Here is a 20,583-nt window from a genome sequence, read left to right as displayed (position 1 = left end):
TGCCACATTGTTTTCACCAACCTAGGAAAACAGCATTGCAAAATCCAGGAAAAATACATAGGAAGAGAAACGTGAGCCTGTTCAAGCTCACATGTAGCTTCAGGAAGTGCTAATTAGGCAGGTTTGCATGAAGTTTCTCCTCTTTCCAGCTGATAAGGAACTCTTTCCAGAAACCATCTTCCAAAGTGCTTGAAACAAGTACTGGAGATGTTGTTTTTAATAACTCTCAAAATGTAAACAGAACAGCTGGATAGAATCTTTCGACAATATTTAATAACTTCTCAGTAGGAACTCTAATATAGTCCATGGGTTTGACAGTGGGGTGTTTAACAAAATATGCACACAGTTTTCATTTTTAATATCATTTAATCATTGTTTCTGGCTGTTTGGTATCCATAACATTCTAAGTAATCTTTAGCAAGTGCTGTACTTTCTGTGGTGTGGCAGTTTGAACTGTTACAAAGGAAGGAAGGGGTCAACATATTGAAAAATAAGTAATACATGTCCCAACACATACAAGTCCCCCATGAAGTATTTTTTTATATGGGGAGACCAGGTATCTCTGTCAATTGTGTGCCATCATCACATTGGTGCCAGCTGTTAGCCACCATATAGATTGAACTTCTCCAGGATGATCTGTCCCAGACCTGATCCTTCAGGTCTAATGGTACACCCATTGCCACTTTAATCAAGTCCATTTGCAAAAAGTATTTATATATAATTGTTCAGATAGCCTATTTCTTGGAAACCTAAAGATATATTTAGGAAACACCATATAGAAGAGATCACACTGCTTCTAAGATAGATGATAGACAGACAGACAGACAGACAGACAGAGCGAGCATAGCTGCATCATCAGATTCCAGATTCCCCCTGATGGAAGCAGCATGGCACTGTTTGGGATGTGCATGCAATGCACAACACACATCCAAATGGGATTGGCTTTATTCATAACCACACAATACTGTTTTTATCACACTGACCCATTTGACACACACACACACACACACACACACCATGGATGCTGCTGAGTGAGTGCAAAATATGTTTCAACCCAGTCAAAATGGATGCACCGTGTGCCATATAGTGATGGGGGGATGTTTTCTGTGAAAAGCATTTTCCACTACTATATTTTTCTACAAGAGAAATGCTTTTAGACATTTTCTGTAATATTTCTGGCATAATAAAGTAACACAATGCAAGTTAAATTGGGATGCATAAAATAGTAATCAAAGCTAACAAAACTTATACTTAAGTTTTTAAGTTAATCTTAGGGAATACTTCTTTTTATGCATACAGCAGATATGCCAGGTTGGTGTATTAACTACTTTCAGGGACTCTTTAATTTTCTTAAAATTCAAAAGGTCAAAGGGAAAAATGGTTTTTGAGAACTGTTATGGTATGAATTCAGTCACAAGACCATGTGGCTAATTCCTCTCCTAACTGGGAGAAATCAAACATTTAAGGGGCTACCAGCAATCTATCATCACCTAGTCAAACCATCTTGTAAATAAAAATAATCTTGCTAATTTAATTCACCATTATTTTCTCCACTAAATAATAATAATAATAATACAAAAAACCTATTGAAGAGAAACAGGAACTGAACGGAATTTTTCAATGTGGGGATATTTGAATAAAGATGGGGGCAGTGAAGCCACTGGGATGATGGCTAGGATGCAGGTAGAGAAAAGCAAGGGTTATCTTCCTTTTCCAGTGCATTTTCTCAGAAACCTTTGTTGTGCTTTGATCCAGAGAGGATGCTTGTACATTTCATGACAGATACTGATATGTTTGTAAGCTGTTGTTAAGAAAAGTTATTCACCTTGATTACACTTTCAGTTCCAGAGTCTGTGCTATTCCAGTACTGTAGTAGGAAGTGTCTGGAGTATTGTTGATCCCGTTGTGTTGGATGAATTTCATTGGCTGATGTCTCAGGAGATACTGACCATGTCCATTAGTCACTTTCATGCTCCACCTGTGCCCTTCTTGGCTCTAACAAGGGGAGGATCAGGATCAATTCTTCAAGAAACCTGGTCCTCAAAGATGGAAATGCCGTGGGTAAGAATCCTGAGGGAGGAACTACTCACACTTACTTTATAGACCCCTAACAGTTTGACGTCAAGCCAGGTTTTGGCCTGGGCATCCTGTGGGATGGTCTATGTGGAGAAAAGGAAAGGAATAATGTCACTGTTGGCTCTCTTGGATCTCTCAATGTCTTCCCATAAAATTGATCATTATATGCTGTCATATTTGGATTGAGGTGGAGTGAACATTTCTTTCACTTGGATGGCCAATTCCAGAAGTGGGAACAGAATTTTTATTCTGTTCCATGGCAGGTCTGCTATGAGGTACCCCAAGTTTCATTTTTATTCCCTGTGCTTTTCAACAAATGTATGAACTCAACTGGGAAGTGTTTTTTGAGGATGTGGACCAATTTTAGAAGCATTTTGTTGATTATATCATTCAACCAGCTCAGAAAACAAAAAGAAGAAATTAATAATGGAATTTAAGTACCCAGAGTTCAAAAGTTACCTTGAATCCACCACAATTTAGTGGACATATTTTATGAGCTGTTCTAGCAGACCACAGGGCCTTTTCAGATATTTGCCAGGTGGCACTTCCAAAGTCAGTGAATTATGTCTTGCTGGTGTAAAAGGCCAGCACTGTTTCAGATCTATTTAAAAAGTGGACAAGTGGCAGCTCCTAGCACCTTTTAAAAGTATGATTCAGGTCTAGTTGGAAATGATGATCTCAGATTCACTTGCTGATAAACTTCTTGGCTCCCTTCAACCAAAGAGACACTACTGTATATTCCAAGAAGCCACAGAGGTTAAAGATTTGCCTTGTCAGCTACAAGAATTGGGGGTGACTTTGTCAGTCTTCTACTCAGGTGTCTCTTGGGGGATTAAAAAGTCAAGATGGCAGCCATTGACCACATAAGCAAGGCCCTACCTCTTTTACATGTGTCACATATGAGGCTTCATGGCTGCCATCTTGACACATTCACACACTGGGGCACCCCGGTTTCACCATAACCGTTCTTAGGCTCAACTGTTTCTAATATGCTTCAATGTTGTCTGGAGAGCGTAGTCTACATCTTGTTTGGATAATTAAACATTGATTCCTGTCTATGTACCACCCAGGAAAGATACGTCTTCTGGACCTTTTGGAAGCATAATAGGTAAACGAGCAATTTGAAATTAAGGTGTTGTGGTTCAGCACAAACCCTGCTTCAGGTTAGAGTCACACATTTATCTTCCAGTCCTACATTATGATGTTCATAATGCCTGCAGCAAACTTTGAAGGAAAAGCTAAATTGGACACAATATGAAGACATTATAGCTTCAATTATTGATGGGCGAACATACACCCTTTCCTAGTCACACACACACACACAGAGTCAAGTCATTACTGGGTTCAATAAACCAGGCTGTTTTCCCCCAAATACAAATATTTTCATACTCGGAAGAGTCCAGCAGCAACAGCCACTGAGAACCACTGATGTATCCATGGACTGTTTGTGGTCAAACTGTTGCTCTACCAGCATTCCAGGTGCAGTGAAGAATGGAAGACAACTGAAGCAAGTAGCTTGGAAGGTTTAGAGCAGAGAGGAATTTCCAACTTGAATTATATCCTCAGTAAAATTCAGGTGTGTGGGGGTGGGGGAGCAATGTATTTCAATTAATTGCAGAATTGACATGTTCTTCAACGTTCATTCATTTATTTCCTGGTTTGCTTGCTACATGGTCACACACCCAAAAAATCTTCAGTGTTGATTAAGAAAGAAAAGGAAGAAACAAAACCCCATATATCTGGGGTAAGATGCCATAGGGCCAGATGTGACCTAGAAATGGTTTTCATTTTATTTCTACATTTATTTCCTGTTGTTCTTTCATGGTAGAACTCCAAAGCATTATATCAAAGATTTTTCTGGCAATTTCCCATCCAAAAACTGACCAAACTCAGGTTTGGCTAGCCATCATTAGTAGTTTGCTTTATCATGTGATTTCAGGTCATCAGTTCCCCGTAGCAGAAAGTCTGTGTCACGTGGGGGCTTCTGCTGTATGAGAGATCCTTGAGCCAACCCACTATAGGCATCTACTCCTCTGCACAAGGCATATGGCAATGAGAAGTTGAAATATAAATTGAAAAGGCTCTGTTGCAATTCACTAATATTTACACAAGGAAAAAGTTTCTTAGCTCTTTCCTCCTCCCCCTCCTCCTCCTTTCCTCCTCCTCCTTCTTCTCCTTCTCCTTCTCTTCCTTCTTCTTCTTCTTCTTCTTCTTCTTCACATTTGCTGCTCATTTCTTTGAGTGAACACAGAGCCACCTGGTTCTTCCTCTAAGCACAAATCTGACTCTCTTTTGATCCAAGGTTGCACAATATACTGTACCTCAACAGCTACCATCTGCAACCCAGCTATGAATAATATAACATATTACTGCATTAGAAATGGGTGAATTATTTATGTTAATGAGAGTTACTAGTTTTAAGAGGTTCTTCTTTGTTTTACACGTGGAAGGCAACCAATATTAGAAGTAATGGGTACTTGGAGAGGTAACACATGTAAGATTAATTTTCAGTCACTTGGAGCCAAAACCTCATCAAATGTTCCCAGTGATCCATATGCCATATCACAGGATTCTCCACAAGTCATCCTCAAAGACCAGAGACTCATTTTGGTTTTCCTTAATTTTTGATTTGCTTTCACTGCAGAGATTTTGGAAATAATTTGGGGAAAAGCCCGGGCATCGTGGCTGTTGGTTTTAGAAATAAAGACACAAATAAACAACTATCTTTGTTGTTTAATTCATGAAGTTTCATTTTATGAAGTAGCTGCATTAGCGGTGGCTAAACTTTTTGTCAAGTGCCAAGTAAGGGAAAATCCATTTGTAGCCCAGATAAACAAAGCTCATTCAATTTTTGAATATGGCTAAAATCTCTCATATTGGCAACATCATGTTACATTTTCCATATAAATAAAAACAATTGATGCAAATAATAAACTATCATTTCAATTAATATTTAGATCAATTATTTTCAAATAAAGCAATTGAACATTCTCCAATTAGAAGCACAGATTTTTTTTTCTTTCCACAAACTGTCTCACATTTCTATTTCCTTTGCCCTTTTCTTTATAAAGTTGTAATTGCTACAGTCTCCTTATATTTCTATCTTGACTATTTTTCTTGTTACGTTAATATGAAATCTTATAATAAGCCCTTAAGCCATATTGTTCTCTGCAGTTTTCCTGAAGTAATCCTTCTTCTTCAAGCCATATCAGGGCTAACAAAGGATTATGCCCCTTTTAGGTTTTTACGGAGAGCCAGTTTTGTGTTGTGGTGAAAGCACCAGGCTAGAAACCAGGGAACCCTGAGTTCTAGTCCCGCCTTAGGCACAAAGCCAGCTGGGTGACCTTGGGCCACTCACTTTCTCTCAGCCCTAGGCAGGAGGCAATGGCAAACCACTTCTGAAAAACCTTGCCAAGAAAACTGCAGGGAATGGATTTTTTTAAAAAAGGGGTTTTACAGATACAATTACAACACAAATAGATGGTTATAAGAATATCTATTAGCCATGCCATAAGCAACATTCATATAGTAGTTTGCATACCAGTAACATCATTGTAGAAGTTTATAACAATATAATCAGATATAATTTATAATTTAAATGTAATTTTAACACTCTATATTCCTTTTCAAGTTAAGCTGCCTCATTCATATAGCCATACCACCAAACCATTTCTTGGTCTAGACCAGTGTTTTTCACACTTGGCAACTTTGATATGTGTGGACTTCAACTCCCAAAATTCTCCAGCCAGCACTGGCACTGGCTGGGGAATTTTGGGAGTTGAAGTCCACACATCTTAAAGTTGCCAAATTTGAAAAACACTGATGTAGACAATACCCTTCGGTAACTGCCCAGAGTCGCTGGGAGTTGGGCGACATATAAATTTAATATAATATTATTATCACCATCATCATCATCATCATCATCATCATCATCATCATCATCATCATCATTATTTAACTGTGTGAATCCTTGGACTGCCTATTCCAGGGTGAAAACAGAATGTTCCAGAAAATAATGGAATGTTCTGGAGTGAGATGGCTTCACTTTCTGGACATCATTTTGCCTCAGTGGTTTGGTAGACTACATAGTTGACATGTATATATTGAACCTAAATTCTTTATTGTAATGAGATGGGGATAATATTCACATAAGATACCATTAAGCACATTAAATTTAAGGGTTTTTTTTTCTTATTTAGATTCAGTCCAGATCTTACCAGTTGATAGTAGAAGATTGTTTATTGAAATTAAATGTCAATAATCTTTGCAGATTACAATGTTTGGCTGTGGGAACAAAGTGTGTGCGTGTTTGTAATCCTTCTGTTTCGATTTTCCACATCACAGGCAAAACCATCTCTGTAACTTCAATGAAAACAATTAACTGCTGGCTGATGAATTATTACCCCTATTTTGCATCACACCACAGGACATTATGGGAAACATCATCAGCACTTTGAAATTCATTTTCTCTTTCCTCAGAGGAAGATGGTGACAAATGTAGTAACACTTTGGGGAATATCAAAGCCTTACTAGTTCATTTTGGAATTCAGCTTATCTGTGAAAGGCAACATTGACGCAGTGGTATTATGGGCCTGTGATATACCTTTCATTCATACTTCCATTGTTTGTCTAGTTTCCTTTTCATTACTTCAAATCTCAACTGTTAAATACTAACCACCAAGTGCTCAAAAAGTAGCACGAAATAATAACAATAATAATATTATTTACACACAGTTTACCAGACAGCTCTGATTAGATTTGGTATTTTTCACTATTGGATCCTTCCCAAGGATGTAGGATAGTTAGGAAAAATCAGCCTAATACATGTGCAGTTTCAAGTAATGTGACATTATTATTATTATTATCGTACTAAAGTTACTAATACTTGAGATTGCAGTTACATTTCTGAGTGATCAAAGTCCTAATCAGGTAGTATTGCAGATGTACATAGTGAATTGTTGTTTATTCGTTTAGTCGCTTCCGACTCTTCGTGACTTCATGGACCAGCCCACGCCAGAGCTTCCTGTCGGTTGTCAACACCCCCAGCTCCCCCAGGGACGAGCCCGTCACCTCTAGAATATCATCCATCCATCTTGCCCTTGGTCGGCCCCTCTTCCTTTTGCCTTCCACTCTCCCTAGCATCAGCATCTTCTCCAGGGTGTCCTGTCTTCTCATGATGTGGCCAAAGTATTTCAGTTTGGCCTTTAATATCATTCCCTCAAGTGAGCAGTCTGGCTTTATTTCCTGGAGGATGGACTGGTTGGATCTTCTTGCAGTCCAAGGCACTCTCAGCACTCTATTTACATAGTAAATAGTACTATAAAAATAGTAAAACAATTTGATCTAGTGGTTAAGGCACCGGGCTAGAAACCAGGAGACAGTGAGTTCTAGTCCCACCTAAGGCATGAAAGCTGGCTGGATGGCCAGTCCCTCTCTCTTAGCCCAACTCACCTCACAGGGTTGTTGTTGTGGGGAAAATAGGAGGAGGAAGGAGTATTAGGTATGTTCCCTGCCTTGAGTTATTTATAAAAACAATAAAGGTGGGATAAAAAGAATAAAATAAAAATAAGGTAATCTAGCATTACGTTTATATTATAAAAGCTTGTCATCAACATGTCAACATATTCTACCATGATCAGTGGGTAGAACCCCAGGAATGGAGCTATGCAAAGAGAAGGAGACTTTATTGGCAGTTACAGGAGTCACTATGTCTTGGATTCAAGCTTGACCTCTTTCTCAGTATCCATAAAAAGAATATTTTATTTGCTATGTGTGTTTTATATATTAATAAAGGGCTATCATTCATTTCAATAGATAACATAGAGCACAGTATTGAAACTTGGGAGCTGAAAAGATAGGGTCCTAGAGATCATCCCATGAGCCACAAACTACTGTCTGTAGGATTTGCACCAATAATTTATGGATGTCCAGCTCCACTACAAATACTGAGCTTGCTTTTTATGGTGCTGTTTCTCCCACTTAAAACACTTCCTGTGTTAAAATCATATCAAGCTTTGAGAACTTTAGTTATCTCCTTCACTGGGATCAGTCCTTGACCCTCTGCAGATACCTCCTAATATTTGGTCATTTTCACTCCACCATCCCATCAGACCAAATAACCCAGCATCTTCTCAAAACTTTCAGTTTCTGTAAATGAGTTATTTCCTGCTTTACATGGTGGTGATTTACTGTAGCTGAAACACATTTTTAATTCTGATGTGTTTCAGTGACTATCAGCCCTTCCAAATCATTAATTCTTCAAAGATGCCACTGATTCAAATGTTCTTATTCCAGTTCCTAATACAGTGACTAAAGTTTTGTAGCATTTTAGCTATGGGTACAAGGATTTTCACTTTCCTTGCTCCTATTCACCACAGATCCTGCAATTTGGATTTAAATAGTCCAACCTTTTCCAGTTTTTGCTTCTCTCATTATTTGGTAGAACCATCTCACAACATTTCCTTTTCCATCTTCTTTAGTTTGCGTATCTCCACTTGTCCATTATTTATAAGCAAACTATCTTCCAAGTAAACAAGAACAGGTACCAGATTTGTAAAAATGTGCTGACTAAATAGAAATTGCTTCCTATGGCACTAGGAACCCACAAGTCTATGTTCAACCTTGCAAAGTGAAGGTTATATTTTATTCCCCTACAACAGATGACCTGCATGCAACTGAGAGCTGTGCACCTAAGTCAACATCTGCCAACTTTCCTTCTGAATAATATCCTAGGCCTGGTGCCAGGACAGCAATCATTCTTTGTTCCAGCTGTCATCCTGGTCAGCAGGGGGAGAGCCCTCATCCACTGTTTTTCATAGTTTCCCTGTTCTGAATGCAGATGTGGGAAGCTGTGGAGGCCACTTAATCCTCAGACTGTGTTGTTCTTTCTTCTGCAGCCTCTAAGGGCACAGGAATGGCAGTAGTACCCAGTTAAATATCAAAAGTTGCAGAAGTAACAGCTTGGAAGAAAAAGTGTTTTTCCCAAGTTGGCCAACTTCCTGAACAATATTAATGCAGGCCATCCAAGTTGGGAAGGAGTATTAAGACCTTCAGAAACAGCCCACACTTGAAATGTTATTGTTTCTCTTCATACTGCATGACTTTCCCCTGCAGCTTCCTTCCAGGGTTTGTGGCTGACTTCCTGGACTTTAAACTGCTTTGCTTCTATAACTTTGATTGCCCATTTACATCTCAGAGCTAGGATTATCAGCTCACCTTGACATATTGAACCACTTCTTGTGTCTCCATTGGCTTTAAGTAAAGGTAAAGGTTTCCCTTGACGTTAAGTCCAGTCGTGTCCGACTCTAGGGGGCGGTGCTCATCTCCGTTTCAAAGCCGAAGAGCCGGCGTTTGTCCGTAGACACTTCCGTGGTCATGTGGCCGGCATGACTACACGGAACGCCATTACCTGCCCGCTGAAGCGGTAGCTATTAATCTACTCACATTTGCATGTTTTCGAACTGCTCAGTTGGCAGGAGCTGGGACTAGCAATGGGAGCTCACCCCGTCACGCGAATTCGAACCGCCGACCTTCTGATCGGCAAGCTCAGCAGCCCAGCGGTTTAACCCGCAGCACCACCACGTCCCACATTAGTAGATCCTGTGAGAAGACCCTGAATTGAATGCCCAGCCTTTTGTCTTCGATCTGCTGAATCTCTCACTTAGGACAGATAGCCTGAAACTTCTGATTTCTCACTGTGCATCTCTCCAGTGAAAAGCTGGTAATGAACTGATTTATAACCATAGTATCATGCAGCCCTGATTTCATTGCAGCCAACTCTTTGAGGGTGGTATTAAATACATGTATCAATTCTTACAGGGCACACATATAATAAATGAGTTCAGTCCCATTTGTACATCCAGCTAGTTCAAGAGAAGAATTTAATGATTTAACCAGTTGTTTATAATTTGTCTTATTTTTCTTTTAAACTCATAGTACATTTGTCAAGCTTTTTCTACTTGGAAAAGATTTAAGAGTGTTAACTTAAGATTCATCATACTCCTTTAATGCAAATACTCTTTGAACTTGATGTAGCCAGTTATTCAACCATGGTTTCCTCCGTTGTATGATGCAGAGTACAATATGTGGGTTGGACACCCCAACTGAGGGATGCAGGTCATCACTTCTTTGGAATTTGAATACCACAATTAACAGATGGGACATCAATAACACTTTAGCCTTTTAATCTGCCTTAAACTGCGATAAATCAGAACGTCCTGCTAACAAATATGTACTGCAAGTTTCTTGCAAATGTGTTTTGATCTCTCTTAGAAGGCTAGTTTAATTTGATTTGCAAGTAAAACACAGCTACAAAATATACAGCCCTGAAACATGCAAAACTTCTTAAAGTATATTTTTAGCAACCCTCCCAAGCCCATAGATGCAACTTGAGTTAGGTCTGTCTGTAATAAGAGGTCTGAGCTGGCTTCTTTTTCAGAGATGGTGGCTTCTCTTCCCGATGATGAAGCCTCTTTGACTTTCTCCCAGTTCAGCAGATTCTTCTGCTTGACCTCTTCCACGGCTCCGAAAGAGTTTCAGTCCATCACTCTTACTCTCTACCTCAATAGATCTACCACTGCTGGTCCTCGGTTGCCTAGGTTACCAGCTTCCTCTCCCAGCAACCCTCTAAGGCATCTGTTTAGGGATTCCATTGCCAGCTCCAGCTTCATACCAGCCATACCCAACCTGGCGTTCTGCAGACAAAGTGGGGGTGCAGCCCCCAAATTGCCAGCAGGGCCTGGAAATTCCAGTGGTATCCAGAAGGGCTAGGCAGAGAGAGCTGCAGTATTGTTCCTAGCTCAAGAGAGACTTACCTCCTTACCTTGGCTTACCTCCTGAGATCATCAGTTATTAAAACTTCTATAATGATAAACAATGCAAATATATTTGGCCCTGTGGGAGGGACACAGTTTGCTATTATGTGGCAACTACAGCACAATTACTTTGAAATGTAATTTGTGTTGATTGACCCAGGGAAGTGTGGTGGATTTCGGTGGTGCCGCTGGTTCTCAGGAAGGAGGGAGCACATTCCAAGGAGGTGGAGGAGATAAGTGGAGGCACAGTCCAGGAGGCAATGGTGGGAAAATGAAGAGGCTCAGGATAGCCCCACCCTTGAGTCACCCAGGTTATTTCCCCTTAGGTTAGGTAGAGTAGCTTTAGTCTGGCAAGATTCTGGCTATATGGTGTGAGCAAATAAAGAACTGAAGTTTGACTGGACTGACTCTTCATTGTTTTGGGGCTGGGCCTGACAGGAAATAAGAAATTAACTTGATGGGGCATATTTTATATGTTGTTCTATTATCATAAAGAAAAGGATATGATGCTTCGCCTTTTTGAAAAAATTACATATGCGGGTGCTGAGCTTCCATTTCTTTTCCATTGCTAATTTTTAAATGAGAGGAATGGAATGCAGAATACGATGATGGGAAGTTGTAATGGCAGAAACAAAAAAATGCATTGGCTTACAGTGATAAGCAAGCATATCCAAACAGTACAGGGGTATGTGTTGAAATAAGCGGTCAGCAATATTTTACCCATTTTGCTAACCAAAATTCTCAAGCATGTGAAAGTTGACAGCCACAGAGAAACATGATGGCAGAAGGATCTCTCCGTAATCAGGGCTTTCTCCTTAAAACTAAGCCACCGTGCTTTCTTCAGTTCTCACCATTCTGAGGGTATTTATTTAGAGAACGTGCCTCATTCTATAGAGCAGTGTTTCTCAACCTTGGCAACTTTAAGATGTGTGGACTTCAACTCCCAGAATTCCCCAGCCAGCCACTTTAAGAAGTCCACACATGTTAAAGTCGCCAAGGTTGAGAAACACTGCTACACAGTAGTCCTTAACTTATGATCACATTTGGGACCGGAATTTCCATTGTAAACCATTGTGGTCATAAGTCGAGTCACCGTGTGACCGGACCTGATTTTACAACCATTTTTACAATGATTGTTAAGCGAATCACAGGTTGTTAAGCAAATCCAGTTTCCCCAATGGGTGTTTTTTGCCGGAAAATGGCAAAAAGCATTGCAAAATGTGATCACATGACTGCGGGATGCTGCAACTGGTCGTAATCGCATACCGGTTGCCAAGCACCCAAAATGCGATCATGTGACCGTGGGAGGGTGGTATGGCATTTTGCCATGCTTGGAAATGCTTTACAGGCTGTAAAGCACCCATTCCGATGCCGTCGTAACTTCGGACCCTCATTAAACAAACAACTGTAAGTCAAGGACTAGCTGTAGAGGGTACTTCACTCTGCAAAGCCTGCATGAAATGAAACTCCAGTCAATGGGATTTAACAGTAATTCCACAAATTGTATCTCAAGATTCTGAGAAGAAGTGAGAAGAAGTATTTTATCAAATTCCAGCATTGCATGAATAAATTTGGGGATACTCTTGCATCCCTAATAGGATATTACTTATTACATCAGCAACCTGTTCCCCTCCCTTAAATGCACACACACTCTTAAATAATACTCAAATTCCTTCTCTGTCTGCTGTGGGTGCCTTTTATTTGTCCTGCAAGAATCTATCCTGTCGTGTCTTCTGACTTAAGAGGGTTACTAAACTGAGGACTGTATGCTAGAATTTCCTACCATATTTTTAAAAAGACAAATAAATGAAAGGATGCTTAGCAAACTGCTGAATCTTGCAGTTATTGTTTCTACAGACCGGCAGCTGGAAGGACTCCAACAAATTTATTATTTGCAACTATGCAGATAAGTTCCCTACACCAAATAGAAAAGATGCTGGTCTACTCCAAATTACAAATGTGTGTGTGCCAGTAATTAAAAATAAAATGCTATCTCAGTGATGTACAACAGAATATGGGAACATCTTTGGAAAATTGAATGTTTGGCACTGGCTAGTAAAGGTAAAGGTAAAGGTTTCCCTTGACATTAAGTCCAGTCATGTCCGACTCTAGGGGGCGGTGCTCACCTCCGTTTCAAAGCCGAAGAGCTGGCGTTTGTCCGTAGACACTTCCTCTGTGGTCATGTGGCCGGTATGACTACACGGAACGCCGTTACCTGCCCGCTGAAGCGGTACCTATTAATCTACTCACATTTGCATGTTTTCGAACTGCTCAGTTGGCAGGAGCTGGGACTAGCAACGGGAGCTCACCCCGTCACGCGGATTCAAACCGCCGACCTTCTGATCGGCGAGCTCAGCAGCTCAGCGGTTTAACCCGCAGCACCACCGCGTCCCTTTTGGCACTGGCTACCTTTGTTTTAATCAGTTATATTCAGCAGCATCTGCAAGGGATGTCACAAGGGGCAGAATGATGAAAGCATGGTGATGTAAGCCCCACCCCTTTTTCAATTAGGATTGGTGGATAACCTGAAGTTTAGCCTGAGAACCAGTTTAAGGGAGCTAGGAACTGAAGTCTAAGTCCCTCCAAGAGAACTTGGTGAGTGTGTTTATGAGTCAAACAGTGGTCCCAGTTGAGACAACCAGGCTTCATCTTGTTCATGGGAGTGAAGGCAGATACCCAGAGGTCTTCCTCTTCCTCTCTTTAGAATGCATCTCTGCCACTGGAAGCCCTAAGGAGAATGGTGAACTTGCAATCCTATGCACACTTACTTGTGAATAATTCTAGATCCCACTTGACACAGTAAGATTTATTCTTGAGAGCTCCGTAAAACCATGAAAATCACAATAAAAACCCTGAGGTTTGGCAACCACGACAAAGAGAGCAGGAGTTTATAATCTTATTTATACTTTGATAATTTTGTAGTATTTTACCTGTTAACAGCAAACTCATTTTTCAGTTCTGGATCATTGTATATCTGAAGCAGCTGTATCCACCCCAAAATAGGGGGAAATCAATCTCTTTGAAGAATGGCAGAAGGACAGACCATCTTTAGGGGGTAGAAAGCTGAAAAATGACAGGATGGACCCAGTCACTTGGGAATAGGCTAAGAAGGGCAGGAATGCTGCTCTACTGTGAAATAAAAAGGAGAATAAATGAATGAACTGAAAATGGCATAGATGGCTGGCTGGAATCCTAAGCAGGAAAACTCCACCTTGCAAGTCTTATTTATAGACATGTACCTCCAAAACATCTGCAGATGTTTTGGAAACAGGAGAATCCATGGGGGGAGGAATGGTTGTCAAAAAACTCAAGATGGCCGCCACAATTGTGTGCATGTGCAATGCATGTGAAAAAGAGGCAAGGCTTCAGTCACATAGTCATGATTTTCTTGGCACCCCACCCCTTCAGACCCCTGGGGCAGAAAGAAAAGTTACAATAACCAGCTGTTAAATGAATGAAAATGTCCAGTTGCTACTCTGTTACTTTCTTTGGGATCTAGGATCGGTCGGTTCTAAAGTTACTGTGGTCTAGTCAATTAACAGCTGTCAACAGTTTAACATGTTCTTTCTAGCAGCTCATGTGCTTTGTATTTTCCCCACAGCCATTGGAAGGACCCTCATCCCTCGTTATTTTAGCACTGTCTTTGAAGGAGGAGTGACAGACCTGTATTACATCCTCAAGCACTCAAAAGAGTCCTATCATAGCTCCTCCATCACAGTGGATTGTGATCAATGCACCATGGTCAGCCAACATGGAAAACCTATGTTTACAAAGGTAATAGGAAAGGGTAATGTGGAACACGCGGACGATGGGTGTCCACCGTACTTTTCAGCCAATAACAAACGTTTTCTCCTGGAGGGGGGAAGTGATATCCTGGTATCTTAAATCTCAGCATTCTTTTTTAAAGGAACGCATGACTAGATCTTTGGTCATAAGCAAGAAGCTGGGAGAAAGCACTGCTACTATTTTTAATAGATATATTTTATTTAAGAGTATGAAAAACAGGCTGTCAGATGTGGATGCAAGCCCGGAAGGATACTCCAATTGGTTTAGCAAAGGGACAGTCACACAGCCCTCGGTTCTGTCAAAGGGAAGCTTGACACTTCATGCAGTGGCTCATTTGTGTAGAGACCGAGTTTGCACTACTTGCACACAAACACACACACATATACAGAAAGACTACCTCATATATTCTGTTAAATTGGAGGTGATGTGCCGCTGTCTTCCACCAGGAAATAAGAGTACCAGCCTAGTATATGGACAGCCTGCCTGTCTGCAGTGAGTCTTCCAGAAGGAGACATTCTAGAGGAGAACCATGTTAGACTATGGTAGCCAAAAATCATAAGGAGTCTGTTAGCACCAGAAGAGCTACTCAATCTGGGAAAGTGAAGGTAGGGAAGAATTCATGCTAAGTGCTTGAACATGCCCTGGCTTGAATGGAGAAACTGTGACTGCCCAGTTTGAGGGAGCTGGCAGATTCCAACAATCCCAGCCACCGTGACAAATGATCAGACATCATCATCATCATCATCATCATCATCATCATCACCATCACCATCATATTTGTGTGCCATCAAATCATTGCAGCTCCCAGTGCCTTAAAGCAAAATATAAGATTTATAATATAATATAATATATAAGCATCCACCATATGAAAAAAACAACTATAATAAAAAGTCCATGGTAAGACAAAGAAAGCTAATGATGATCAATTAATTTTTTCCTTTGCAGCCCTCGTAACACCAGAGCCCAAAATGACTTTAAAATCCAAACCAACAGTAGCATTAACAATAAAAAACAAAAAAATCATAATAAAAATGTTAATGGTGAAGGATCACTTCCCAAATGCATGTACTAGCTTCGGGAAGTCCATTACCAAGGAACCCAGGCTAACTTCTAGAAGTAGGTTGTTCCTAAAAATAATGCCATCATTGAAAAACAATGCTTTATCGCCACAGTTCCTCCACCTTACAAAAATGAGACACTGATTGGAGTAGACAGCCCTGCAAATACCTTGGTATCAAGCCATCTAAGCCTTTAGAAGTTAAAACTACTACTTGAATTGCACTCAGAAGCCTCCTGGCAAAAACTGTGGTCCAGTAATATCTCTGGTTACCATCCTTTCTCTATAGTTTTGCCTTTAAAGATAAATAGTTGACCATTATTTCAAACTTTTGGGAGATACACAGATGTCCCTTGTGTAACAGATTTTATTTTCCCAAGAATTTTTATCTTCTTGAGAATGTGATTGCCACTGTCAACAACAACAATATCTAGTAGAAGCCACAACAATGCCATGCACAACATGATTTCATACACAAATGATGTGAATTGTGTAATTTGCACAGGGACATAATTAGGTGCATGACATCACTCCCCCCCCCTGATGTCCTGGTAAATGCTCCTTCCAATTATTTATTAAAACTGAATGCATTCTCAGCTACCTATGATGTAGCTATGTTCTTTTTTTTCTCTGTCTGTTTAGCATAACAAAAACTGGGATCATGTCCTATCCTGAGGCGAAGAACCATGCTGAGATGGTGTCTTGGTCTCTAGTGTTTACTGAACTACTCTAGTAGACAGAAAATCCTGCCAAACTGAAAGACAGTGGGAAACCCACACAGATAAACCCAAAACTCAAGGCGGGTCTGCTCTGGGCTTCTTTGAAGGACAGCTCAAAGCCTCTAAACTACACATGCGTTTTTCCCCCTGGATAGGGGCCCCCTCTCGCTCACCATCCGTACTCATGACAGATCATGAAATAACTATGACACCCCATCTCTGATAGGTTGGTTGTGTTCATAAGTTGGGCAAGATTTTATAACTAAAAGAGTACCTTCACTGATATCTTTCTGGTTTACTAACTGAGGGTTATTTAGATCTAGGCTCTTTGGCCAAAGGAGCCTTGTAAACATTTATGATCACCATCTCAAAGGCAGTGGCTCAAAATGGTGGTGATGGGAAGCGTGACACCTTTCATCAGGTTTCATCAGCACTATAGGTGTCTCTGACAACTACCAGCAAAACCACATTGTCCATTAATCAGGACTTTGCTTGAATGCTGGTAACTACCTGCTGTGTCACCAAATGAATAAGAATTACTTAACCTGGCTGATTCATTAATAACTGGTAGCATCCTACAATAGACCATTTTTGTACTGTTGGATCATTTTGCTTCTGGTCTGAATCGCTTTTGTTATGTCTCATGTTCTTAATCCCAACTGAGCTCATGGTGATAGACCAAATTGGCTTAAAGGAGTGTTAATTTGAATGTTTAACCTTTAAATGGGAGGAGGTTGGCATTATTGCTGCATTGCCTGACTTCAAATATCTTAGGAATATTTACTCCTGTATTTACCTCTCTCGGCCCGTAAGTTGAGAGCCGATTCTCTGTTTTATAGATCCTGTTTCAATGAAGTGTGAACAGCTTGGACAGGACTTCGCAGTATTTGTTCAGCTCTTTAAAACCGTCTCCACTTCTGCTGGAGCAAAATACATTTTATTCTTAGAACTTTCTTGATTTCTAAGATGGTAATATCATAATTTTCTGAACTGTGATGCTGCCTCAGTATATTTTGTCTCATTATAGCTATATTTCTGTTGCTGTTTTAAAATGTTTGCTTCCAATGCTCCCTTCGGTATTCCTGGTGGATCTAAAAGCACCTAATCCATAAAAAGAGGATAATAAGCATCTATTTGCTTTGCATGGGCTAATGTATTTTTTTTCTTTAGGAAATGACTGCCCAACTAAATTAGAGTTTTGAGGGATAAAATATGTGTTCCAATCCAAAGTGTTTAGAAAATTGGTTGATCTCAAGAACCTCCCCTAGGAAAGAACCTAATGTAAGATTACACAGCATTTAGGAAAGCAAGATCAACAGTTGTTTCAGTTTGCATTGGAACGGAGTCTGAGTTTTCTCCTGTGCGCACCACAGAGGCTCAACCCATCTGATCCCTTGTGATAAAACACAGCTCAGTCTTGAAATAGACTGCCCAGAGCAGTTGAAATCCTTAACAGTAGAACTGGAGACCACCAGTGGGCTTCTGAGTTGGAAAAAAGAGCTGTGCTTCTGAAGCTATGCTGAAGGTTTGTTCTCTGGCATCTCCATTATGAAAACTGGAATGTCGAAGGATATGGCAGGCCCACAGGATATGCTATTTCTGTGTCTTTTGTAGTGGATTGTTTGCAATTGTTAGCATTGTTTCCAACGTCACTATTTGAACAACATTTTGGAGAACTTAATTAGGTAGCCCAAGCTCATAGATGAACTGAGTCTTCTTCTTACTCTCTTTTACTCTTTTCCACCTATGGGAATATACCTTTCCTCTTTCATCTCATTGGATGGAGAGAAATGCATTCAGTTAAAAAGAGATTCTCAGTGTGTCCTTATAGCTTAATATAAGTATACTTTATAGGCATCAGCACTCATCAAAATGTTAATAATATGCTCCAGGTATGGCTAAAATAGACTTTTCCTTCTTGTGCAATCAGCACCATCACTTTCAATCTTGGATACCACACCGAGGTTCAATGTACGTTCCCCAATTTTATCCAAAGGGGCAGGGGAGGGGGAAAACCCACACATAACTTATTTTTGCACATTTATACAAACCGTATCTCAGGTAAAGGTTTTTGGCCAGCATGAGGAATCCTCCGTTATAAAAGTGAAGGTCAGAAAATAATTCATAACTTTTAAGATATACATTCTGTGCCATTAAAAAAGAAGCTAAAATGAAGCGTCCATCCGTCCCCCACCCCACCCCGCCTAGTGCAAGTTGTAAAATTCTTGCAATTAGCCAAGAGGATGAAGGGGTTAACCAGGGACTGGTGAGTTGGAGAAATGTTCTTTTTTCACTTTCCCCCCCCCCATTCCCCCCCCCACCAACTCTGGCACCTCCACGTGATCTGCTGAACGCTGACGGGCCCTTTCTTGTTGATCCTCTAGAGAGCCTCTGCGCTGGGGGCATTGATTAGAGGCCGTCTGGCAGGATTATACCTTTTCTGTTGCCATGCCAACTAATCAGCTGATTTTGGTTGCCACAGAAACAGAATGTCAGAGCTCACAGTGCGGGAACGTGAATTCAGCACAACCGAAAATGTTTTCTTAATTGGAGACCTTTTTCATTTCAGATTTTATGGGAAAGGCAGCTGAGGAGGGGGCAGCAAAGAGGGGAGCTTCAAATAAGATTTTGCCTTAATTGATTAGAAAGTAAGTTTAGGGTGGTTTTGGTTTTGTTTTTTTTTTTGCTTTTCTGCAAATTAGAAAGGGAAATGTCTTTATATAGCGTGCTTGGTTAAGTGCCATAATCTGGGGGTTGCTGTTGCTTTCCCTAATGAAGGGTCCTCAAAGATGCCAGATGCGGATTCTGGGGTTTCCATCTCCAGTTAATGGAGATGGGTTTCATTGGACACAATCCACTGTTGGTTTTACTAGCTAGAGGTTAATACTCGCACCAGACTTCCAGGACTGAACTACAACTAGAAGGACCAGATCTGACCTGCAAAGCCAACAGCACTGAAGACATGCAGAAGACCCTTTGCTGCCCTCCAATGGCTCCTTCAATATCTGCAGCCCAAATTTCATAGCCTTTAATCTGGGACTTTTAGATTTACCATAGCAGGGGTGTCCACCCGTAGGCCATTGAAAATGTCAAGTTGGCAGCTACAACCATGCAGTCAAAGCCCTGCCCCCTTTTTATGTGCATTGTGACACATGTAAAAGAGGGCAGGGTTTTGATTGCATAGTTGTGGCCACCAACTTGACTTTTTTGACCCCCTGAGGAGACTCCTGACCCATTGATTAATCTGAAATTGCAGGTTCACCAATAAAATTTTAAGCTTTTTCTTTTCCTAAGCCACCTTTTTGAAAGGGAAATAGCCTTGGGCACTTCCGTTAATGCATTTGCACATTCCTTAACTTGGTTGTAGGTGAATCTAGGAGTCTGAAATGTTCTGTCCTATTAAAAATAATAAAAGTTAATCAAATGGAGATAAATCATAAGATTTATGTGAACAAGCATCCTAGTTTTTTGGGGGGCGGGGTAATATATATAAAGTACATGAAAAGGCTTTTTTTCAGAAGTTGGAATTCAAGTAACAGGAACAGTGACCTTCTCTCTTTTAAAGGGAAGCTGTACTTTATATTAATGCTTTAAGGATTGCTTATTATTAAAGAAAATCAGGGAAGCGGACACATAAACATTACAAGAGGAAGTGTACAGAGATAATTTTGTACTAGTGGGAAGGACACCAAATATTCTTAGATTTGGCTATCGATTACATAATTGCAAGCATACTATTCTCAGGAGCAGTGTTTGCCAAACACAGAAAAGTTTGGTGAACCCAAGGATCTTTTTATAATTTTACATCTTTTGTGTGTGAGCCTTCAAGTCAGTCTTGACTCCTGGCAACTGCCTGAAGAAGTCCCTGCAGTCTTCTTGGTAAGACTTTCAGAAGTGGCTTCCCTTGCCTCCTTTGTAGGGCTGGGAGAAAGGGATTAGTCTGAAGTCACCCAGCTAGTTTTGCTGCTAAGGTGGGTCTAGAACCCATGGACTCCTTTTTTTTAATAGTAAATTTTATTAGGTTTCAAAGGAAGCATAGAAACTACAAAAAAACACACACAAAAACTACAAAGAAAGAAACTAAAAAAGTGTGGAAACACAAGAGAATTTTTTTTCAAATTTACAGAAAGAT

The 20,583-nt window shown here is 40.4% G+C and overlaps 1 protein-coding gene across 4 annotated transcripts in view; it reads left to right on the top strand.

The window, feature by feature from the left end:
* The window catches only part of LDB2 (LIM domain binding 2), a 167,225-nt gene that overhangs the window by 103,642 nt on the left and 43,000 nt on the right, over window positions 1–20,583 (top strand). For all 4 annotated transcript variants that reach the window (XM_063310250.1, XM_063310248.1, XM_063310249.1 and 1 more), the window contains exon 3: window positions 14,491–14,663. In XM_063310250.1, coding sequence (XP_063166320.1) covers window positions 14,491–14,663 — 173 coding nt within the window. The remainder of the gene's footprint in view (window positions 1–14,490; window positions 14,664–20,583) is intronic.

This window comes from Candoia aspera, chromosome 8 (assembly GCF_035149785.1).
Source record: "Candoia aspera isolate rCanAsp1 chromosome 8, rCanAsp1.hap2, whole genome shotgun sequence".
In the NCBI taxonomy this organism is placed as follows: domain Eukaryota; kingdom Metazoa; phylum Chordata; class Lepidosauria; order Squamata; family Boidae; genus Candoia; species Candoia aspera.
The sequence above is the reverse complement of the archived record's forward strand: the minus strand, read 5'-3'. Positions and strand labels throughout refer to the sequence as shown.